The 24,209-nt window shown below is 39.3% G+C and overlaps 1 protein-coding gene across 1 annotated transcript; it reads right to left on the minus strand.

Moving 5' to 3' along the window:
- Window positions 1-245: 245 nt before the first annotated feature.
- On the minus strand, window positions 246-12,669 carry cpxm1b (carboxypeptidase X (M14 family), member 1b). Its single transcript, XM_079480561.1, has 13 exons — window positions 12,171-12,669; window positions 8,382-8,491; window positions 8,097-8,236; window positions 7,931-8,015; window positions 7,308-7,458; window positions 7,112-7,200; window positions 6,443-6,566; window positions 2,862-3,058; window positions 2,493-2,672; window positions 1,816-2,110; window positions 1,516-1,655; window positions 1,288-1,390; window positions 246-1,141 (listed from the first exon to the last, which is right to left on the minus strand). Exons 1-13 carry the CDS (start codon window positions 12,649-12,651, stop codon window positions 831-833), a joined length of 2,406 nt encoding a protein of 801 aa, XP_079336687.1. The 5' UTR covers window positions 12,652-12,669; the 3' UTR covers window positions 246-830.
- Between the last annotated feature and the right edge of the window lie 11,540 nt (window positions 12,670-24,209).

Raw genomic sequence — 24,209 nt, forward strand, 5'->3', positions numbered from 1 at the left:
ATGTAACTTTTGTATTGGCTATACATTTTTTTAATACGTATAGATATTGTTAAATCTATTCAAAATATGTTTACACTTTTTACAATTAACACTAAACAGTTCACAATTAAAAAACACTATCAGTATGAAAAAGCACCATCGCGCCATCTGCTGGCAGTCATGTGTCTTACATAATATTGTACAGTTCCTGAAACAGGCATATGTGCTGTTCATTTCATGTTCAGATCGAGAGCAATTACAACAATTACATGTGCAATTACAACTATTTATTTACAAATTATGGTTCTCCTGATTTGTAACCACTCATAAGCTAAAAAACAACAAACTTTAAAAATCAGTTCCAGACTGAAACTTTTTTAAGTATGTTTTTTAGCAGGCATACAGTACAAAATATCCCCATTATTTATCGTTTTACAGAAAAAGCATAAAGACAGTTTTCAAATGTATTTTAGTGTGAAATATACATGGCATAAGGGTCACATCTTCAATCTTTCAATGTATAATAGACAATGTATGTTACCACAGTAACGTGCAACCTACTGTATTTCTCCTTAAAAAATATATTTTTATAATAGCAAAAATGTAATTTCATTTTTGGTGAATATTTTACAATTTGTATTGCCACCATTTTACTACAAATATCGTGGTTACACTATAGTTGCTGCGGTGAGATAATGGTAAATTTGTGGTTACCATAGTAAAGATATTGCAACTGTAGTACAACTTTTATTAAAAGGTTTAATGGCCCTCTTAATTACCCTTGCCTGTGAGATTAATACAGTTTAATCCTGTACTTAGCCGCCAAAACATGTCGGAGGTTAAAGGTCAGTTTAGGGGTGGGTCCCCCTTGCCCTACGTTTTTGTGACTCTCTGCGTCGATTAATAAGTTTAGTGCTGGCACGCAGTTTCCGTATGCGCAGCTGCCGCAGTCTGAGCTGAAGGTCTTTAGGGATCTTGCCGCCCTTGGCAAGGATTTCTCTCAGACGCTGTTTTGGTGTCTTGGTGAGTTGGAAGTCACAAATGGTTGGGTAGTGATCATATTCGACCCTGCAGTTTCGGGAGGCTGGTATGTATCCCTCTCCAGTCACTGTTATGTGATATTCACCAGGATTCAACAGACGCCAATAATCCCCTTCAAAAGCTGAAATCGTAAGATAGAAGAAAACACAATTTATATCAAATTAATGCATTCAAAAAACTACAACAGAGATTCAATTGCAAAATAAATCGGCGATATCAATAATCAAAGTTATGACCAAAATTATTTTTAATTTTAAATAACACTACCTGATCTGATATGGTGGTCGATGTCGTCTACTTTAATGATGGCATCGGCAATCCCAGCTTTAGTGTCTTTGTCCCGTACCACTCCTTTAATTCCTCTGTGTATCTGTCACAAAGTCAACCATCAACACATTCTAACATATTCAGCATGTTTAGACAGCCAAGTGCAGGTGTTTGCAGTCTGGGAATGTTAAGTAAACTTTATAGACCCATGTGCTGTATATGTTGTACCTGCTCCATGTAGATTAGCAGAGATTCTTTATTATTGTCCCATTCTATGCCCAGCTCACTGGCATGAGGGAACTTATCACAGGACAGCTCAACCGTCACCTCAAAACAGTTGGTGTGCAGGTAACTGAAGTCATTCATACCTATAAATACAAAAACAGGTCAAAAAGCATCCCTTCTATACTGTGATGCATTTTCCAAATTATACAGGGAATATAATTCCTCCCATGACCATATTAAACAATATACATGAACTGCATTTCTGCGTCAGTTTCTCCCCCTGATGATGTCAGTTGTACTCACTGCCCGGTACATTGTGCCAGCTGGCTCCGTTTATAATGTTATTGTGACGAAGGAAGTCCTCATTGTGGCATGGCCTTCGATCCGGGTTGGACATCACATGGTTTGTGCTGGCGTAAACAGTGGCCAGCCAGCGGAAGAAACTCTCGTCTGCAGTGGGAGTGTGCTCTTTTGGAGCCCAATCTCTGGTCATGTCGAAGGGGTACGTGACCACCAGCTCTCCTCCGTGGAGGTTAGCACTGAGTACAAACGGGATATTCTGCATCCAGCTGATGACTGCTCTCGTTTCTGGAGCCACCTTGACAAAAGACAAAGAATGGCATCACAAAATCTTTTTAAAGCATAAAGCTAAAACCACATTTAAGGTCATAAAAACAGAAAGTGTGATTAAATTACTGTCTCAGGTTGTGATGTGCTGTATCAACATTTGGACACTGAAATGTATGTTTCTCGTGGTCGTTTGATGCTTAAAATTGTTTTTTTTATTTAGATGAATGCCAGTGGCTATATGATTTTCAAATGAAACTAAAATTATGATTTAGCAAGGCAAGAGCTGGACTAGGCAGTGAAGAAAAGCATACATGGGAACTTCTTCAATAAAGCATCCCAGCATGCAATTCATGAAAAAGTGTTTACTGTATAATTTATACGGCTAGAATGAGACATTTGTTTTACTTTACCAAAGCATCTTCTGAAGTGTAGTACTCTGGAATGGGAAAATAGTGGTTGATAAGTTTCGATTTATTTGTTTCCAGCTCAATGGCGTCCCACATTACTGTATTCAGGTCTGCAAAATTGTGATTCATGTCAATGCCCTCATAACTAAAGCGACCAAATGCCCATCCGGCAAGCTCTGAACCCTGAAAGAAAAAGCACATGTTGTGTAGTTTCAGTCCAAGTTATCGACTATAAATGGGCTTGACTGAGCTTGAATACAGAATTCAAAGATCAAGTCTTAAAATTTTACGTATGCCATGAATAGCTTTTCAAATGTTATGAATTTTGATTGGCAGATGGGATCTTGAAAAGATCAGAATATTCTGCTTTACCTTCTTGTAAGCCATTTCGTAGCCATCAGGGTTCATAGAAGGCAGCAGATGGATGCGTGTCTCCTTCACCAGATGTACTATTCTCTGATTTCCTCGTTTGTACTCCTGGCATATGTACTCCATCAGATTCAACAGCAGCTCCCTACCCAGCACCTCATTTCCATGCATACCGGCCACATAGCGAAACTCTGGTTCACCTGCAGAGGGAGCAAACACGCTTTTAGACCACAAGACACCACAAAAAAGCTGTACAGCTATTAGATATATTATGGTAGGTGGACAGCTGTGTGGCTCTGTTTTGAAAAGCAAAGCACCCTTCCATGCTTTGACCAGATGCCTCTACACCTCCATGTCTAGCAGCTCAGAAGAATGTATAATACGGCCGTCAACCTATTCTATCACAAACATTAAAATATTAAATGCTAGCTTTTTTTGGTAATAAAGTTGACCCTAACAGGCACAAAATAATGGAAGTCAAAGTAATCTAGAGTTGAGATAGACCTGGAGTTTTAATTATAATACCGTGAAATGAAATGTACATTCATCATAGGGAAAAATGTACCTTTATAAAATCTGCCCATGCTACTGAGATGCATTCATGCACATCTAACTAGCCTGGACGACAAATATTGATTTGCTTCAAGTTTGCACTCTTTTTCTCAGCCAATGGAAGCACAAGATGTATCTGTTGTAACTGTAGCTGCTTGACTGCTATGGAAAGGGTTAAATCCCCCCATTTGTCTAACAGTTGATCCATTGACTCCAAGCAATATGTCTCTCTTTAGCCTCACTAAGAAAACACCATACATTCCTGCCAAAGAGGAGGAATTTCCAGTCGAGTGAGGGAATCCGAGTAACGACTGAACTTTGACCCCTCTTTTCCGAACACAGCATGTATATCTTGAGATTAATGCAGAAAGGAAACGTGTCTTAAAAAGCCCAAACCAACACGTCTAAAGGAGTAGCCCTCTTGTCATTTCAAACCTGTATGACTTTCTTTAAAAACAGAATAGCACAGCCCCCCATTGACTTTTATAGCAGCCAATGCAAGTGAATGGGGTGGCTGTGAATAACATTCTCTCAAATATCTTCTTTTGAGTTTAGCAGAAGAAAGAAAGTCATACAGATGTGAAATGACAAGAGGGCGTTTAAATGATGACAGAATTTACAGAAAGTACATCCAAAAAAGATCATGCACACATCAGGCCTATCAATTTGAAGAAAATACGTATCTCTGAAGGGTCTTGGTTTTCTAGCCAAATAAAAACGTTGTTAGAAGTAATTTCCGGCACAATGCTGCCTTCTATTTGTGTTATGAGATCTCAGACATAAAACATCTGAAAAATACCAACATTTCCAGATTTTCTGTGAGCATGGGAGCCCTTGTCCTTTCATAGTCATCTCACAAACACAACTAGATAAAGTCATCTATATTAGGAGATGCCATAATTAAATGTGGAGTTTTGCAGACTGGCATTTTTCTACAGTGCCCGGGGGAAAATGTAAAATAATTGGGTCACATTTCCTCTTAAGAAGAATTGCTACATGATCCACTTATTAAATACTCATGATTTTACAACACTGAGCCGGTGAGGCTATTTCTTCCCACTTTCCTTCTATAGAAATGTTTATTTAAGGTCTGCCGCCCCCATGCTCAGCGATGGCATCCCGGGCCACTACATTATGAGTGCTGGCATGAGACGACGAAACCACTGCCAGCGCTGGCAAGCTCTTTCACTGAGAAACCAATCTGTAGCCCACAGGCCAATGCAAGCGCACAAGCTGCCCAGTGTAAATGGAGAGAGTGAATCACAGTGAATGAGAGAGAGAGATTTGGGCTTTGTTTCAATTGCCCTCCTTCTATTAATAAGTACTGATATCTAGACCAAAACTGATCCTGGCCCCACTGAAAAGTATGCATCTTTTCTTATTTCACTTCAAATTAACACTGGATTAAAGTTTCAATCTGCAGAGATGTTACCTAATTTTTCAGGTTGTAAATATTCTTTAGATTATAAATACTAATAGATCACTCTAATGTTTCCACTTAACAACATGCGTTCACGTTAAGACTGTAAATTAAAGTATTATTCAATCACGCTTGAGTTTTTCCAAATTTGTATAAATGTCTTTGTTCTGATGAACACAGAGAAACATAGTGCGAACTACGGGGGAGCTCGGCTCCCCTTAATAAGACATGGGCTCCCTTGAAAACGAGATATGTGAAATTTTGGGGGGTCTCAAAAAATATTGACAATGTGAATATTTTGAAGTGCAATTTCAGTTGTGTAATGCGATCATGATGGATTATTATGTGTAAAATAGCAAAAATATGATTCATTCATGCATGACGGCGATTAAAACCTAATTTACTTCAATAAAGATTACTATACATGCTATTATTGTCATGAGCATCAAGGTGTGGGGGCGCTGCGGTGCAAATTCCACATATGTTAGTACGTCATAGATTTGTAGAAAAAAATTTACGTTGGAGGCCATTTATTCATTATGCAGTTATAGCATAATAGCCATGGCAAAAAGAAAACAAGGCAGTTTCAAATATTTTGGTTTTATTAAGAAATTGTGTAGTGATGACGTTAATAGCACAACTGATTCACCTGCTGCAAGCACTGTTAATAGGTTGCGTGAAAACAGCCTCTCATCGCTTCTTTTATTCTGGACATTAATGGACGTTCAGGTTTATCGTTCTCTGTGATGTGTCCTTTTTTGAGGCACTCGTGTTGATAATGTATAATACTGCATACACTTGTAGCTGTTGTAAGTCCTTCTTTGAGGCACGCGCAAGCGCAAGAACCCCCCCAAAAAAAGAAGTGGGCTCCCCCAAAGGACACGGTATAGTTCGAACACTGCAGAGAAAATATTTAGAAGAATGCTTGTAACCAAACAGTTCTTGGCCACCATTGACTACCATAGTAGGAAGTAGCATTTTAATTTCAGCTATAGTTCGCAAGGAATATTCAATTCAATTCAATTCAATTCAGTTTTATTTATATAGCGCCTTTCACAATTTGCATTGTTCCAAAGCAGCTTTACAGGGGAAAAACGAAAAACCCAAGAAAGGGTAAAACACACTACATGGTGTGTTATATAATAAATCCAATAATCTAGTAAATAATATCTAATGTCAGCATCTCCTGGTGGTTTATTTAGCATATTTGCTTTAAGTGAATGCTTGGCTGAAAAGATGCGTCTTTAATCTAGAATTAAATTGGGCAAGTGTGTCTGATCCTTGAATAGTATCAGGAAGGCTATTCCAGAGTTTAGGTGCTACGTATGAGAAAGCTCGACCCCCTCTGGTCGATTTAGATATTCTAGGTATTATCAAAAGTCCTGCATTTTGAGATCTTAGAGCGCGTGATGGGTTGTAGTGTGATAGAAGCTCTGTTAGGTAGGTAGGGGCTAAACCCTTCAAGGCTTTATAAGTGATTAAAAGAACTTTAAAGTCAATACGATACTTAATGGGTAGCCAGTGAAGGGTTGATAAAATTGGGGTTATAGAATATAGAGGATTGTGCGGACTAAGTTAAACACAGTAATCAATCTGTTATGACTCAACTTACCCATTTCATGCTTTCCTGGATTGTCTGAGATTTCCATCACATACAGTTTAAGGCCCATGTAGCTTTTGCCGATGCTATATATGCGGGTGATGTCGGGGCACATCTCGGTCACAGCCTTCATGAGCTGAAAGATCATACGCTTTTTTATGGATCTTACACGGTTTATGACAAAGCAAATGTAACCATTCTGTCCAGTTTATATGTTAATGTTTTCCAAACCACATAATAATATACTTCCTAAAACAAATCTAGGAATGGATAATATACTATGTGTATACAAGTGTGGTTTTTGTTACCTGCCCGCAAAAGTGGGTTAATGTAGACGCAGTTGCATAATAGTGGTCAGACTGACCACAAGTGATCTACAAGGCAGTGCTCACATACCAATGTGAGAAAACCTGGAAAATCTTGGATTTTCTAGCCGAGGAATGGTTTTCAGATCTTTTAGTCTTACTGGGTTCTTCAATGTGTGTTAGAATATATGTAAAAATAACAAGTCTCATTTTTGTATGTGCTTTTCATGATCCAATACATTATATCAACACAATTATATCAAGAATAAAAACAAGCCCTGCCCTACATTTTATATTTTCTTGTTTCAGTCTAAAATACGGCTGTTTCATGTTAATTTCAAGCATCAAAGATCATAACCACAAAGCTCTTCATCACCTTCCTCATCTCTTTGTAGTTGTGGTGTTTGAAGTCCAGTTTATCTTTGGTGCCCTCCTCAGTTTGCCACGGGTAGATATTGTTTGGATCTATAACATAACACAATATTATTATCTGATTCACATTAGTATTTAATTAATTTGTTTACACAAGATGTTAATTTGCAAGATCAACGTATGATTTGTGATTAGCATACCTGGCAGCTCACAGCCCATAATCTCAGCTCTCAGGCAGATGGATCCATTCTTAAACCAGGTCTGGGGGTTAATACGAATGTAGCGTGCCGTCGCTGGCTCGGGTAAAACCGCCAAGACTGGCGTTTCGCTGTCCTGATTTCCCTCAAACACCTGTTAGCATAAAACATCACTTCTAGTGAGTGATCCTATTGATAGGATCCAAATGACATTTGCCAGTGGCAGCTGGCACGGCTCCTTGTGCAAGTCTACGCCCAAGATGGGCACACGAGAGGCTGGCGCAGCGGAGCACGCAGTGGGCAGGCTATTCTTTTGAAAAGAGCCGATTAACCCTGCCAAGTGCTGCCAGAGATTGCCTCCGATCTCTGTTAGTGCAGAGCACCCTGTGCCAACTGGAACCTCTGAATGGATATAATGATGTCACAAAGACATTGAAGTTAAAATCAACCAGCAGCAATGAATGGCAGAAACTTATTTTAAAAAGACTTATTTTACCTGATTTCAGTTAAATGATTAGAAAAATACCAGAAATAACAATTGCATTTGACCTCTTTGAGGCTATGAGCGATGATGTCGTCGTGCAATATTTCTGAGGATACTTTTTATAATAAACAGACCAACTTACCGCCTCTTCTGTCCCGTTCATGCATGGCTTCCATTTAATGGTGTCATTGCTGACCTGCACCTTAAAGGTTTCCACAAAGTCCAAGCTACAGAGGAAAATTGGCACTTTTAATTCTTACAGTTGACTATTTATTAAGACATCATGGTAGAGAAATATTATGAAGTACCTCCATATAGAGCTGCGGCCCTGTAGCATAACTGCTGTGAACCGTGTGAGCTTCATGGCATCTACCTGTAGCCACTGGTTCTTGTCTTTGTGTTGGGCACACCAGGCTCCATCATAGATATCCCCATCCTCAATACCAGACTACAATGCCAAACGACACGAAACATTGTCGATTATATGCAAATAACAGGAAAGAAACACACAAGGAAGCTGCTGATATACATTTGAATTTGAAAGTAAAATATAGAGAGAAAGAGTTTTAATGTTTTATACTACTGAGAGCCACCTGTATGTTAAGTCGGGCCCTGTGTGGCCCCAGGCCTCTGCGTTTGAATGAGGAGGATTGAAGCTGCGAGTCTTTCACTTTCAGAGACTCAAGACCCAAAGGTGGGCATTCTGAAACAGATAAAAGACTGTCGTCAAGATATTCTTATTTCGAAAGAGACATGACACAAAAAAGAAATACGTCTAAAACTTAAGATAGAATTCCTTACTGACCACCTTATAAATCTTATTATCACAAATACGTTGATAAATATATACACTATTTATTACTTTACTGGTGTTTTACAAACCTTATTTACCACTAAATGAATAAGTAATTAATTCATTAACATTCAAAGATGTATGAAAGTACAACAGACAGATCTTGCCCCCATTGACTACCATAGTAGGAAAAAATACAATGGTAGTTAAAAGTGCCCCAGAACGGTTTGCTGTCCTACATTCTTTAACACAAAAAACATATTTAGATTTTTCCTACTATGGGAGTCAATGGGGGTCGAGATCGGTTTGGTAATAAGCATTCTTCCAAATATATTTTTCTGTGTTCATCAGGACAATGTATACAGAAATGTATACAGATTTGGAAGGTAAATGATGACAGAATTTTAGTTTTCAGTTGAACTATTTCTTTAAGGTAAAAGCTTTTAACAGCTAAAATCTGAAAGCCTTGATGGTTCATTTTAATTACATTACGTGACGTTCCAAAACTCATTGGCTGATAGACGTTAAGCGTGCGCTTATCAGCCTATATATGTTGGGATACTTGCCTTCGCGAGTTCGCATTAACATATAAGTTAATCAGGTAAGATAAAGCATACTTGGCGAGATCGGAAATTTGGCCAGAATTCAGAGTCCTCCCCCCTTTAAACTGGGATAATACCAGTACAGATTGATGCGATGGGGAAGGATACTGCAAACTCGACGGCTTTGTATCGCGTCTGCTGATTGGTTGGATTTCATTACCATGCTCCTCCCGAATTTAGTTAAACTCAATTTAAAAAAGACTATGTGTTTCTTTTGAAGCATGCAGGATCTATGCTGGACTGGTCATTGCAATGATTGATTGATTCAGATTAAGGAACTGATTCATTATTTTAACTCTGATGGATGTTTTACTTTACTGAATGCCCAAACCTTTGAATCACTGTTTACATGCAAGTAACGCATGTCAAACATGGATCACAATTACAGAAACTGCAGTTTGATGACTGAACCCTTAAATACAAGCCTAATGCACAGATAAGAAAATATTGTTATATTTGCCTTTACTGTTTATACAGTGTTCAAACACACAGCTTGGTATCAAATCATTGCTCCGACTCAAGTCATTAGCACTGTAAACATAATACTGTTTACTGCGGAGTCTGAAGATTGCAGGTATCTTGGCTTATATGCAGTGGCGGCTGGTGAAAAATATTCTCGGTGGGGCTGTGCCATACTTTTTTGTTTCCGTAACCAAAATTTAAAATTTAACACAAACTGCAGGACAGCAGTGCTCAGTGAAATAGTCAGTAATTATTTAATGCCAATATTAAAAAGTTGAGGCATTCGTACACAAAAACATAAACATCATGATGCACAAACACAAGCCTTTTATTTGCATTTAAACTGAACTTGTAAACAATTGACTATTTCTACATATAAGTAACATCTTTTGGAAAGGCTGTTGGTGCCATTGGTAGTAAATAGGCAACACAATATGCATGCTGTCAGAACAGAGTGGAAAGTGGACAATAACATTAAATTATTATAAAGTTTATAGGAATTCTTACACTGTATAAAGGATGTATAATATAGAAATGGATATCAAGTGGCTGAACTCAAACCTTTGACTGGAAGAATAGCATAAAGTATTTTATGATCAAACTAAATGTAACTAATTGTTAATGTGCTCCAGAACTGCAACAATTAATTGATACAAAACATATATACAGTAATATTAGCAAACACACTATTAACATTTTTTAGAGTACCATATATAACTGAATGATTTTTATGCTAAGGTCAACTATATACAAAGAAACGTGTGTGTGTGTGTGTGTGAAGCTACGGGAGAAGCCGCGCATATACTGCTTCCCTTTTTCGCTAGCCTGCTGTTTGATTGAGAGGTCAGGTTGATCTGGGCCCAGCTCTTTCACCCGAACTTTCTCCGACAAAGTTCTCCTCTCAAACGGATCTTGGAGGAGAGATTTCACCGAGTTAGGGTTGGGTCTTGGAGGAGTAACGTCCGCGCTCGCCATTGTCGTTTAGTAAAAATGGCGCCCCTAGAGCCCAGTCCTTATTTTATCAGGGCTTGGGGCGATAAAATGATCGCCCTTCTTGGATTCTATTTAAGAACGCTGATTGGCTAAATTTTATGTCATACATTCATATCTTAAATTAGCAATTGGCTTAACTGCTACATAGACCCGCCTCCTTGGGGCGCTTTCTCTATCGCCCCAGAGCTGATGAAGCGGTCAGACAGGCAGAGGAAAGGTTGCAAATATGATTTTGTATCATATTTTACATGTATTACTGGGTGCATTCCATATTTAAAACACAAATATTGACATACTGATGTTTTTCTCATTATTATTACTATTTTTGTTTTAATTGTTTTAATTTTTTTTTTTTGTGGCTTAAGGGGGGCGGCGCCCTAGCGCCCTCTATTGGCCGGCCGCCACTGCTTATATGGTATTATTTGAAGACCCGAAAGTGCATGTAACTTTAAGAGTGTAGAGAGAATGTATTGAACTGTGTCACAAAGCATCCCGAGTATACAGCATTTAGATAGCGTATTGGCACATGTATAAGAAATTGGAACGAAAAGAAAAACACATCTGGCTCTTGTGATTCAGTCTGATGGTTTGCTGAGTCAGAAATGGCCAAATCCTGTTCTTATGAAACCAAGGAGGTTTCCTGGCACTGCTAGTGACCCAATTTTTTTGACCTGCCTCCTACTGCCCATTAAATTGTTGAAGGCTTCAGGAACTGGTTTTGTCTCGTGTGCATCCCATCCGCACTGTTTGAGTTTAATGTGATGCCGCCGGGATAATATTTAAGTGTTTTTTTGGCAAAGTCTGAATTCAGTTTGTCTTGTTAAACAACTCCTTTTAACAAATCAGCTAAAACTGTACTTCTGATATGTTTGTTTCTGCATCACATGATGGTTTAACTGCAAAGCTGAAAAGAAAACGAGCTGTTTGAAACAAGTTATTTGATAGTATTATGTCAGTTCTCGTGATTGAACAGACGTGAGCTGTAGTTTAATAATTCCAGCAGATGTTGTGCACAAACCCATTTTAATTCTGCTCATGCCAAGTTTACATCGGTCAAATTGGTGTTACAATGATAAACACAAGATGTTCCTATCGTTCTGACCATATTATTCCTGCAGTTAGATATGATTTTGTGCATTTCAGCTCTGTGGCTTGTCAAGATTGTGTAGAAACAGTTCATTGAGTGAATGAGCCCATTGGCTTTGGAAACAGGAAGAGGTGCATTAGTGCAGTTTGTCTGACATGAATTATGTAACAGGTCTTGGACATTTATGGCGTACGTATGCATGCATATAAACTAATGTGCATGGATGGTCAAACACATCATCACCACAAGTTAAGACATAATGTGCTTTTAACTAGCATGCATATGTAAAATATACATGTAATGTTTATTTACAGTATTACAGTTACTAGCATCTTTTTAATGATAAAACTTTATACAGAATTATATTTAGCAATTTTGGATAGTCCAAATTAAACTAAATCCATGCAGTTCTGAAAGGTTTATTTTTAATGCATACGTTTCTTACCAAATACCGGCGGTTCCTCACTATTTTTGGGGTTCCACACTCTCCTCTCCACACTCTTGTCAATGTTCTCATTCAGGTCCTCTGTTTGGAAACTCAACGGGGTGGTCTTTGGAGTGGTATTTTTGGTCTTGGCTGTTGGTTTTACGGTCGTTGTTTTGAAAGTTTTCGTGATCACCTCCGTTGGCTTTGTCGTGGTCTTCGGAGCTTTGGTTCTCCCCTCTATGGGTTTAAATACCGTGGGGTTCAGACCCTTGGTGGTCTCCACGGGTTTGGAGAGTATGCTTACCTCCGTAGGTGAGATTTTTGCGTAGGTGTTGGTGGTCCTGCGTTTAACACCGGCTCTCGCGCTTTTCTCTGCCAATGATGTCTGGGTGTAAGTGACATTATGTGACACTGTAGTTGATGTTTTAAGAGAAGGCAAACTAGTAACTCCCCCAACTAAAACTGTTAAGAAAGATACAAATATAACAGTTGGTGTCATGGTTTCCGTAGACCCTGCTGTGTGAAATGTAAAGCCGAGAGATGCCGGTTTTTTAAATTGAAATGCGTAAAAACCCGTAATGTTGCAAAATTACGCGCAACTCTTTTTGCAAACTGACACGGCACGATACTAGAAACGCATTTAAACCCATCATCATTTGGGTTAAAGTTAGTACACAATGGATTCAGCTACGCGACAACCCATAAGAACCATCATGTCGCACCTGTCGTGTCCGGTGTAGACACGGTGTGGATGTAAAGGAGGCAGGCAAAGAAACGCTTACTTTCCAAAGCTCTTACTGAATGATTGTATCTTTATTTAATTTTAACTAATAGCATACTTGTTGGCGTTTTCGCCTCTGTAAAATAAGATGCTTTTAGTGGAATTTATACTTCACTAGAGTTTGAATGTTTTGCTTGATGAATTGCGCCATCTAGCGGTCTTCACAGGCCAAACATGATCTAAATCAGACATTAAACCTGCACGTGCTGTTTTTTGGTCAGCTGAACTTTGGTGAAAAGAAGATTACGATTATATTAGCGGACAATAAACAATGAATATAAAACTCACTGCTCCAGGTCTAACGTTAGACCCCCTCCCGTCATCTTAGGTCTGAAAACGACGCCTGGTTGCTCCATCACAGCGATGCACCAAATCGCCTGCAAACACCTTTACTCATTCAACTTGGACAAAAGCGTCTGGCAAATGAGTAAATGTAATGTAAATGCTAAAATAAAAGACAACACGGGACACAAATTCAATAGTCAATTGGCTTACATATTCTCCATAGTTTACGAACGCAGATGTCAGAAATAAGAACAGTGTTATTCCGTCTTTGTCCCCTCCATAATATCTCAACTTTAATTTCCTCCAAAGATAACGTTATTAATTAATAAATGGAAATATCACTATTTGTAAGAACAGAGAAATACCAAAGACATTCCACTAGATGGCGACTAAACACTATGCATCACTATGTATATTTATAAATGTGTCGTGACCAGTTAAACACACAAGTTTGTGTTTGCATTTTCCGCACAAACAAAATAAACGACTAGACAGCTCAGATTCAATGAAATTGAAGGCGTGTTGGATACCCTGTTAATCATACCGCTTTTGTCTGTCTTTCAATGCGAATTTGAGCATGCAATGAGCTGTTAGAAAACGCGTCGACATCTTTGATTCGCAACGCGCATCAATAAACGTACAATCCGGTCAGTGATGCATTGCTTTTGTAAAAACACGAAAACAAAAGTGCTTAAAGTGCTTGTTTATGTTTGATCAATTTTTGTAAATGTACCTTAATATGTTGCACAGCTGCAGGTTATCTCGAGATTTACGTACTTAATTGATTTTCATGCAAAGGTCTATGCATTACCCTTTAACGTGTTCATTGTATTTTAATTAAACGCGTTTACTGCTGTCACAATAATACGAACAAAGAAAAATAACCTTTAGTTGGTGGCATTCATTTCCTGAAATAAATCAGTTTTGTTTCCTATGAAATTCCATTTCAATTTATTCATCTCTCTCTCCACATATGTGTGTTCAACACATGCACACACGCAGCCGGCGTGAGAAAACATGGACTTTTCATGGAAATTCCTTTCCTCAACCTGTCAGCTGTACCCAGTGCCGCTCAATGTGAGGAGTGAAATGTCAACGCTTAATAGGAAATTTAACACCGCAAAATATTCATAACCTGCCCTGCTCCTTAAATATATGGGTGTTACAGACCCTATAGTCTGTAATGTTGCCGAATAGGGTGTTAACACGACCTCATTGGCTTCTCTACATTGGACATTTCATAAAAACAACCATACAAGACGAAATGAAATGACAAATGACTTAAAACAGGGATGTTTTTGGTGGTTGCCTGATGGTATTAGTGTGTGAAAAAAAAGATTGAATGCACGCACAATAAAGCTGTAAGAAAACAGAATTATTGCTCCCCATAGCTAGGTTGAACATAATAGTAATTTTGAAAACAGCACCATAAATAAAATGTCTAATGAGAATCAGTTTTTATGGATAAATACATTACCTGTGTTTTTTATAATACACTGTGAACACGTTTAGCACTCTGAATAATTCAAATAAAAACAGGCATGAATATCTTACATTCATTTTGCAGAAGAAACTTTTATTAAAGATATCCAGGTGTTTAGTTTATGTTTCTATTGCCATTCATGCCATATCAATCTGGTTTAACAAAGTGGACTTGTGTCTGTCTATATCTGTCTGTCTTTCAGCTGGTCTGGCGATGTTTTCCAAGGTCTGAAGTCATGGGAATGCAGTCTTTCCCCTTCATTAGAGGCACGTCTAAGCAGAACTGAGAGAGAAAAAGTGTTCTATACAGTGACCCAGCAGCAGTGGTATGAGAGTTAGCAGCATGCCGCTCCTTTAATGACCTATGAGAGCTGTGGACCCAGGCCATACACAGGGAACCTGAGAACCTGCTGAGCAACTTCTGTTGATCTAAACCAGGTGAGGGGCCCACACTCCAGTCTGTGTGTGTGTGTGTGAGAGAGCTTGAAACAAGGGTGTGTGCGTGTCTGTATGGGGAGGTTTATGACAAGATTGTTGTTTGAATTATTAATAGCTTTGCTATACTCTGATCAGTTCTTGTACATTTTATGGTTCACTATATGTGGATTTGTATTGTTGAGATGCTAGATTACTTTTTGCTTTGGTTAAGAATGTCTCTACATGTTGCAAGTCAGTGTTCTGTTTATTGAGAATACACAAAGCTTTAAGCTTTAATAAAAAATCCTTCAAGTGCATTCTTGACATGAATTGAAATAAGACTTTTAAGGTACAGTAACACTACCCAACTCATTCTCATCGTATAAAGCACCTTATTTCTCATCCAGCAGGTGAGCTCCATCAATTCACAGGAGTCTTTTATAAAAAACACCACATTTGGAGAAATTTAACCTTGCAATGAATACCGCAGAGCCTTGACCCGAAACCAGAGACGTGAGCCGTGAGTAAAACGCAGAACCAGGCCAAATTAATATGTGAGTAAACTACAATCAGATGTTTGTGGTACAGGTGAGGTAATATTGAAACGTGGTATTTTTCCTCCTTTAGTTTTGCTCTGTGTGTCATCTCATTACTTCCGTGTACCACCACAACACTACAGGACTTCAGAGCGATAAATATTCATTCTTCCCCTCCACCGGAGAATCTAACAGCACGATATACCTCGCTGCTCAATAATTGATTTCTGACAGACTTATAAATATATAGAAACTATGGGTTGTTCAGAAGATTGGCAAGTAAATGTAGTTTAGTTTTTACAGGATTATGATGCCCGTGAACAAGGACAAACATCTTTTTTTTGTGGCAATTAACAAATCACTCGTCCTTGGTTCATTCATTCATATTTTTCTATATGGTGATGTGTTCTTCTTTTTATTGATATTTCCCAGTTTGTGTTGTACTGTTGACTTATGATAATTTGGTATTTATAACTCCCATGTAAGCTATCTGAAATAATAGGTTTATATTGCATAATTTTCTCTGAGATTTAATGTGGAAATACATCTGTTGTGTTTCAGTGAAATGGAAACTGTGATCAGCAGGTGGCAAAAGCTGCAGATTCCCCAGACGTCACTTTATAACATCAACATACCGTAGCTCGGAGTTAGGGAATTAAGAAGTTGTAATCTTATATCTACAGAGCTTTGCTGCCATCTTTAAATGTCAGCTTTACCAGTCATGTATAAGATCCGCAGAAAAAAAGTTGAATCCCATCATAAAACTTTCTTCTCGGCTTCCACAGATTCATCCGAAAAGAGTAACACCCCCGAGACGTTCCCCTTCCATGAACAATACATGTGCAAGTGTCATGTAATATTGATGATCTCATCTGATGATCTCCTGATGACCTCAGTTTGGTCCCTCTCATGTCGAATAAAATATTCATGATCCTTGTCCCCTTCCTGCCCCTACCCCTGGCATCCCATAATCTTTCTGCTGGGCCCACTTCACAAAAACACACACCTGGCTGCATGAGAAATGGATGATGGGAAAATCAGCACAATCCCCTTGGTAAAGACTAAAGTTCGACACTGGCTTCAAATTTTGCCAACGTAAGAAAAAACTAAAATACAGGTTTTCCACTTTAATTCAGCATCTGATTTTTTCTCATTATAAATTGTGCACCTGAGGTTGTACCCCCCGCCCCTCCACGGCTATCATTAGCGCCCCCAAACTTTTTATCTCATTTAACTCCTCCCTTTTACACTAATCTCCCTCTACCTGTTCACCTACATCTGTTCTTTTGTCATTTTCTATTCTTCTTCTCCCCAGCATTACTCGCTCCATCTTTCTCATTAACACCTCAGCCCTGATAGATGTATAGAGGGGTGGCCTACGGCTCCTCAAGAGCCTCTCTTGGGCCACCCTTGCAGTCCCGACACCCTGTGTTTCGCCCTTTACAACCGGGCCTGTGCCATCTGGCACTGCTGGGCACTGGGAGTCAGTGCGTGTATGATGCACATCTCTTCTGCTGTTGCAGCTTCTCACGCAGTTTGTGAACTTAGTGAAAGTTAAACTTGTTCTTAGATTTGTCAAGTTTTGTTTAGCAGTGTAAGGGGAGGCATCAATGGCTTGTCACGTGTGCACATTATACAAAACCTTTTAGTTTGAAGGACCGGTGTGTAATTGTTTCGAGGATGTATTGGCAGAAAAGCATACTAGGGCCGTGCAAAAATATTGACACATGTAACTATTGCAATATTTTCCCCCCCATAGTGTTTCGATAGGGATACCTCGACTATCGATATTATTTTTAAATCATGTCATATACATACGGCCAAAAGTAAGTGACGGTGAGCATGGCAAAAAATATAAGAAAGTTTCGAGCTCTCAGAGCTGATGTGTGTGTGTGCTTTGGTTTTAAAAATAAGTCATGGAGTAATGAGTTATATAAAATAAATGCTGTTTGTAAGCTTCACAAGTTATGACCCACCAAGTCACTTGGCTACTGCAGTGCATTAGACAAAAAGTTTATTCCAAAAAGTAACAATGACAATTATTGTGCTTTCACGGATGTGACACCAGTGCATTTACAGCACGGATGAACAAGGGATTTAAACTGCCCATGTTCATTGTTTTAACTGTAATGCATGACAACCGACCTTATTCCCCTGTGCTACCCACCTGAGGGGCACAATCCACAGTCTGGGAACCCAAACCTCTGATCTAAAGGTCCATGACTCGCAAATGATGGCCACTCTGCAGAGGTAAAGGATGTTTTTACACTTATCCTTACAGAAAACCCCAGGTGGTGCACAGCATGTTGTATTTCTAGCTCTACTTTTAACATTTTCCATTTAAAGTATTGCAATATATCTCAAATGTGTATCGTTTCAAATACATATCAACATATTTTATCGTGACCCATCTATTGTGATATGTATCAGGAGGCACTTGCCATTGCATAGCCCTATAATATACATAACTATGTCTTCAGAGGTGTACAAAGATCTTACATAATGAGGCGTTATGTTTTTATTACCTTAGAATGAGCTATTTCTAACTACATACACCACAAGTCTCCTTGCACGGAATTCATCATGTCAACGGACAAACTAAAACGTAAATATATTATCTCCTTCAGCAAGGAATCGTAAACGTGGCAGCAGCTTAGTCCTGTATTAGTACCAAAGTGGGATGGAATAAGCCGTTGGTTGCAATTCGCAACCTCACTGCTAGATGGCGCTACATTCCATACACTGGACCTTTAAAGAATAAAGTTGCATGCCATTTCTGTGCCGTGTATTTTAGGACTCATGTCATATTTTGTTAATGTGTTAGAATAATTTATGTTGCATAAACAATAAGAAGGTGATGTCAGTTTCCCCAGCACTCCCCTTACTTGTCATTGGGTAGATAAACAGATGATTCCGCCCCTAACTCATGCTTTTGGTTGAGGCAAGGTTACTTTGAAATGAGTGAACACTAAAATATTATGTGCCATATGATGTACACCAATGTTCACTGTAAAAGCAAAAAAATAATTATAAATGGCTTGTAAAACAATTGCTGTTGTGATACAAGGAATATTTGTTTTTGTTAGCAAATCGAACAAAAAAGTGAGCTTTACTTTGAATGTTTGTCTGGCATGGAAAATGTAATTAACAAACCCTGTTTGTGCCAACTTGAGCAGGCAATATGCTGTTTACCTAAACCACTATCTGAGCAGAGAAAACAAATATTTCTAGTTGAGCGAGGCGTTGAAAGTCCCGCGGGGAGCTGAGCTGCATTCTCTCCAGCACAATACTTCTACCTACCTCTATTCGAGAGCTCTGGCAAACACAATCCCGAAGAAGGCGGGATACTTTTCCATGCGGATGAAAGGAGAATGCGCTTTACCTGCCAGTGACTGTCGCACAGCCAAAAAGAGGAAACCAGCTGCAATTGGACGGAATGACACGCATACAACCAAACGCTAACACGTACCCGTGTTCACCCAGCTTCAAGCTTTCCCTGCTTGCTGGCTGAGCCTAATTCAATGTCATGTTCGGGGCTGTGGGGAAACCCAGATTGTGAACTAGGTGTGTTATTTATTGGGTGGCCAGTGAGTGGTTGTCTCCTTATTTACACCAGATTGCTTCTCCAGATGTTTTTTTTTTGGGGAAGAAATCCCCAAACCCCCTGCCTCTCTTTGTCCAGATGGAAATGATATTTTCTAATCCTTTTCTTTTCAGGGCTATTTTCCACCGCATTGTGATAGGAAACTTACGATGACTCAAAGAGAACAGTGCGGGGTTAGGGCCAGGCCTTGTCAACGGGAAACGATCCCTTCCTCTGGTTGTTAAATAAAACCTACGCTCATTTTCTTTCCCTACTAGATGTGCAACCCCACAAAAGCAGTTGTTCGGCCCGGTTTAGAGGTATAATGAGCTTTTGTGCTGGATGATTCTGCCTCACGTCCGCATTAGTTCCTCTCGGCCAGTGTTGTGGAGAGCGCGGGGAAATGGACTGTGAGAACTTTAACCAGATGGCTTAGATCTAAAACCTCAGGGGAGGGACGCATAGTTCCGGACTAAGCTAAATCAGTGTACCTAGACTTAAACTGCAGATACGCATAATGGAGAAAGCGTCGAGCAGGATAATAAGGGCACTTGAAGGTTTAAGAAAATGTGTTGGGATTAGTCAGGTAATGGTTGAAATGAAGGTGAACGGTTTTCAAGGCCTCACCTGCACCGTTGACAGGAAAGAGGGAAAGAAAATCACAGGAAAGAAAAAAACCACATAAAATCTGTTTTGTTTTATAACTGCTTGAGTGACAGATATCAGAGTTTTTAATAAGGTTTTTGAATGTTTTGATACGTTTTAATAAGTGTTTAATCAAATTTTTTGTAACTTTTTAACATTATGGTTTCCGTTCTAGTAGTTTTTAATGTTTTAGTAACGTTTTAACAACGTTGAATAATCTAAGTGATGCTGTCCACAATGCTTTCTCTTCATTTCTCCTTTAGAATTATTTAGGAAATATCAGCGAAGTGTTGAGATAAGATGTTTACCTGAGACAAAGTTGATACTTAACAGAGAACTGGGTTCAGTCTCCTAAACATCTGAGCAATAAAAGAGCAATAAAATGTACCTCCGGGAGTACTTAACATATTTTTCTTGCCTCCAGGTGCCACCTTAGATGATAACCGTAACCGTCTGCACTGGCTTCAGGTCTGATTAAATGAAACTAGTGGGTTTTGTTTGATGGAAACATCAATCAAACTTTTGATATCGTCGAGCTCTTTCTTACATATGTGAGAGATTCTTTTCATCCAAATTCTTTCTTCAAGCATAGTCAATTGATGCTTAAACTTTGCAATTTCATCCTGTAGATGAAAGATCATTTACTTCCCCTGAAATCAAATCGGACATTTCTCTAGTGAGCAGTACCAAGCATTGTTCTAAAACGATAAGGCACAGATTCGTCTGTAGATTTCTGGCGAGGTCCGTGGGGGTGGGAGGTAGAGGGGGGGGGGACAGCAGATTGATGAAGAGCTGAAGTGGGTCCCTGGGTGACACGCTCCACTCCACAATATTAAAAACTCCCACACGTTTTTGGGGAGGCAAAATTGCCCTTGCTGGAATGATGGTGTATTTTTTCCCAGTAATGAGCAGCATTTGTTTTATCTTGATAGATGGGACGTTGAGGGGAATTCATATCATCGCAAAACTCTCAAACTGGCTTCCATTTATGCCTGGGTGCCCTATTGATTGCCGTTGAAGGACATTTTGACGGTTACGCAAGGGATGTCTTCGAAAGAGAATGGCACAAAGTTGCAGTTGTGTCTCCACACAAAGATACTTCTGTGAGTTTTGAGGGCGGGTGCAAAAAACAAGCATTTTGGAACTTGACTTTAGCTTTTTCTTATTTATACCTTTATGCTGGCAGAAAATCGATTGAATCGAAATATTTCTTGACTTATTTGCAACTGCATGCTTCTATTATACTATAGAATGTATGCTCTTCGTTTCTTTTCCATGTTTAAAGGGATTCAAGATCATTTTCATCATCTGTTTACCCTCGTGTCATGCCATACCTGTATGACTTTCTAATTTCTGCAATCACAAAAAAAGATGTTTTCAAGAACTTTAGTTACTAAACAACACTGTCCCCCTTTGACACAAAACTATCGAGACGTTCCTCAACATATCTTCTGTTTCTCTTCACAGAAGAAAGAGTCATATAGGTTTTAAATGACTTGAGGGTGAATAAATTACAGATTGTTTTATTCTTGATAAACGGCCTCTTTAACTTCTATTCAACGTTTGCCACAAAATATACATTTATTTAAAAGCTGTAAATCCACAAAAGTCTGAGTGCCATTCAGAGACTTTTATCATACAAACTGGACCGGGCCCAATGTGTCAAAGTGACCCTGTTACGCTGACAGGGACACTAGATCGCATCCCAGCCCTCTCGTGGGCTGTAGTCAGACCCGCCTCCCTCGCCACAGGATGTAAATGGCTGTTTAAACAAATTAATGTAAGGTTTCTTTCATACATGCCCTAGTAATATTGAAGCCATTACGGTACTCTCTGGAGTTGGCACGGCCTGCTTTTAGTGCTTAATGTCTTCCACGTTGATCTTATTAATCTAAACAGTGCGGCCCAGCTGCTCTGGATCTACCGTTCCCGAGCAATGCCGGCAACAGTCTCTCGGCCCAGGCACCCATCTGAACAGCTGCCATATGTGGCTAGCGCTGTGGAAAAGCTAACCGGCGTGTGTCATTTTCTACACTTATTTCTGACCGCTCCTGGTGGGAAGGTTTTCGCAGGGGCTTTATTGAGACACCTCAGACAGCTTCCAAGTGTAAACACGCGGCCGGCCGCTCCGTTTCTCCCTGAGGCCTTGCCAAAAAATCCACAGAGGGACTGATTTATGTTTCTGCGACTCCTACTATAGACCAGCCCAAAGTAGTGTTGGGCTGTAGAGTTAAGCCTAAGCGTATAAGTCTTATATTAATGTGTTCGTGTCTGGCAGGGAGCAGGCTCATTAGACATGACTTGTTTATAGAGTGCATGACAATGTGTTGATTTCATCACGGCCGTGGTGGACATGTGGCAAACATCAGCAGGATTTTTTTCTTTGAATGATGCATGTGAGTTGGGGACAAGATGGTACTTATGAGATTGAACTGTGGTTTGTGGTTAAAACTAAATTTGACCCAAAAGTGAGTCAAAACTCCATTTGGGGATGTCCTCATTTGTAAAAACAAAAAAAATAATAATACAGTAAATGAAGCGTTTCTAAATTAGAAAAAAATCCTAACTATTTCGGTTAAGGTCAGATTATCGTGTTTATAATGCTGTATAAAAACATTTGAAGTGTATGGAAAGTCTTCAATTGATAATGTGTGTGTGGAAGCTGAAATGCATGAATTGAATATAGTTAAAATTGGTGTTTCGATTAAGTGACGGTACAATTAATTGTTTCTTTCACATTCTGACCATTTTGTATCTTTTTCTCTTTTTGATTTGAAGTATGTTTTAGCTCAACCGATGACAAGATGTGATAATAAGAAGAGGCCGGTTTGGAAATGTCACAAGCTGGAATTTAACTCAAGTTGCCAGAATAAGCTCAAAGGCTCAATGTGTTGGATCATGTGCAAAGACTGCTGTAGGGTGAAAATTGAAAATGGCTTTTTTGAGTCAGAATCATTAAGTAAATTTATTTACTTACCTTACCTTAACTGAACTTATACCTTTACCTTGAGTGTCACTTAAACACTGTCTTCACCAGATGCGAGCCGTGCGATGCGACACAACAATAGAACCCATTATAGTTCAAAATTGTGTCCATACTGGATGCGGTGCGATGCAACAAATACCTTGTTCTTCATGGGTTGTCGTTTTACGTCATGCAACTCGCGTCTGGTGTAGAAAGGGTTTAGGGATATTTGTGAACAATAAAATGATAATTATTGTAAATTTTCTAGTGTATGTATGTAAAAAGGGGCTAAAACACAAAACTTTGTTTACTAAAAACCTTTTGATTTCTTGAAATATATTTGAACTATGTAACGAGCAAGGCGGGACAAGAGCCGTGAGGGAACGGTCGAGGCCCGGGACGCGAGTGATAATGAGTGTCAGCTGCGTGTTGCAAACACCTTTCTTTCTCTTACAACGGGCGTTCACATTTACACAGCAAACAGTAAAACACTGCTTAGGTTTATCACCTTTTTCTGAAGATTTATCGTGTATTTATTAGCAGTATACAGTATTTTGTCAAACAAAATCACAATATATTCCCTACTTTCATCACAACTGGAAACCGTGATTTACAGTGATAGTTCTCCCAAAAATTCTAAAACCTTTTAAGAGTGAAGCCTGGAAGTGCTTTCTTTCTTCAGCAAACACAAAAGAAGATGTTTTGAAGAATGTTGGTAACTGAACAACGTCGGTACCCATTGACTTGCATTGGTTTTGTATCTATACAATATAAGTAAATGGGAACAGCAGTTGTTCAGTTCCCAACATTCTTCAAAATATATTTTGTGTTCTGCAGAAGAAAGTAAGTATACAGGCTTGAAATGAAGCGAGTGAGTGAATGACTTCAGACTTAAAATGTTTGGTGAACTATCCCTTTAAGAGCCTGAACTATTTGGACATCTTTGTCACTACATTCCCCATAATCAGTCATTTCAGTTTAGCAACCGTCAAGACAAAAGCGCTGAGAGACATTAACACCGTCTCTTTCCCTGTCACAGTAAGGTTAGCAGGTCGACGTACCGGTGCAGAAAGGCAATGAAATCGAGCTCACCTCAGCGCTCTCATCTGGGAGTGTCCTGCACGGCTGCTGTCTGCACAGATGAGAGCTTTAGGTGAAATCTCCGCTCCGGTGGGTGACACCCTTCAGCTCTCTGCCACCTTAATGGCAGGGGCTCAAGCCGGATAATGATGCCGACAGACCGACTGTCAGTCTCTGCGTCTTGCTGCCGCAGCCCCTTAAGAGCTCAGCGTGTAGCACTGGCCATGAATTTGTGAGACTGCTGTATTTTCAAAAGTCATTAATCTAAACAAAGACACCCCGG

Source organism: Barbatula barbatula, assembly GCF_947034865.1.
Source record: "Barbatula barbatula genome assembly, chromosome: 18".
NCBI classification, from domain to species: Eukaryota; Metazoa; Chordata; class Actinopteri; order Cypriniformes; family Nemacheilidae; genus Barbatula; species Barbatula barbatula.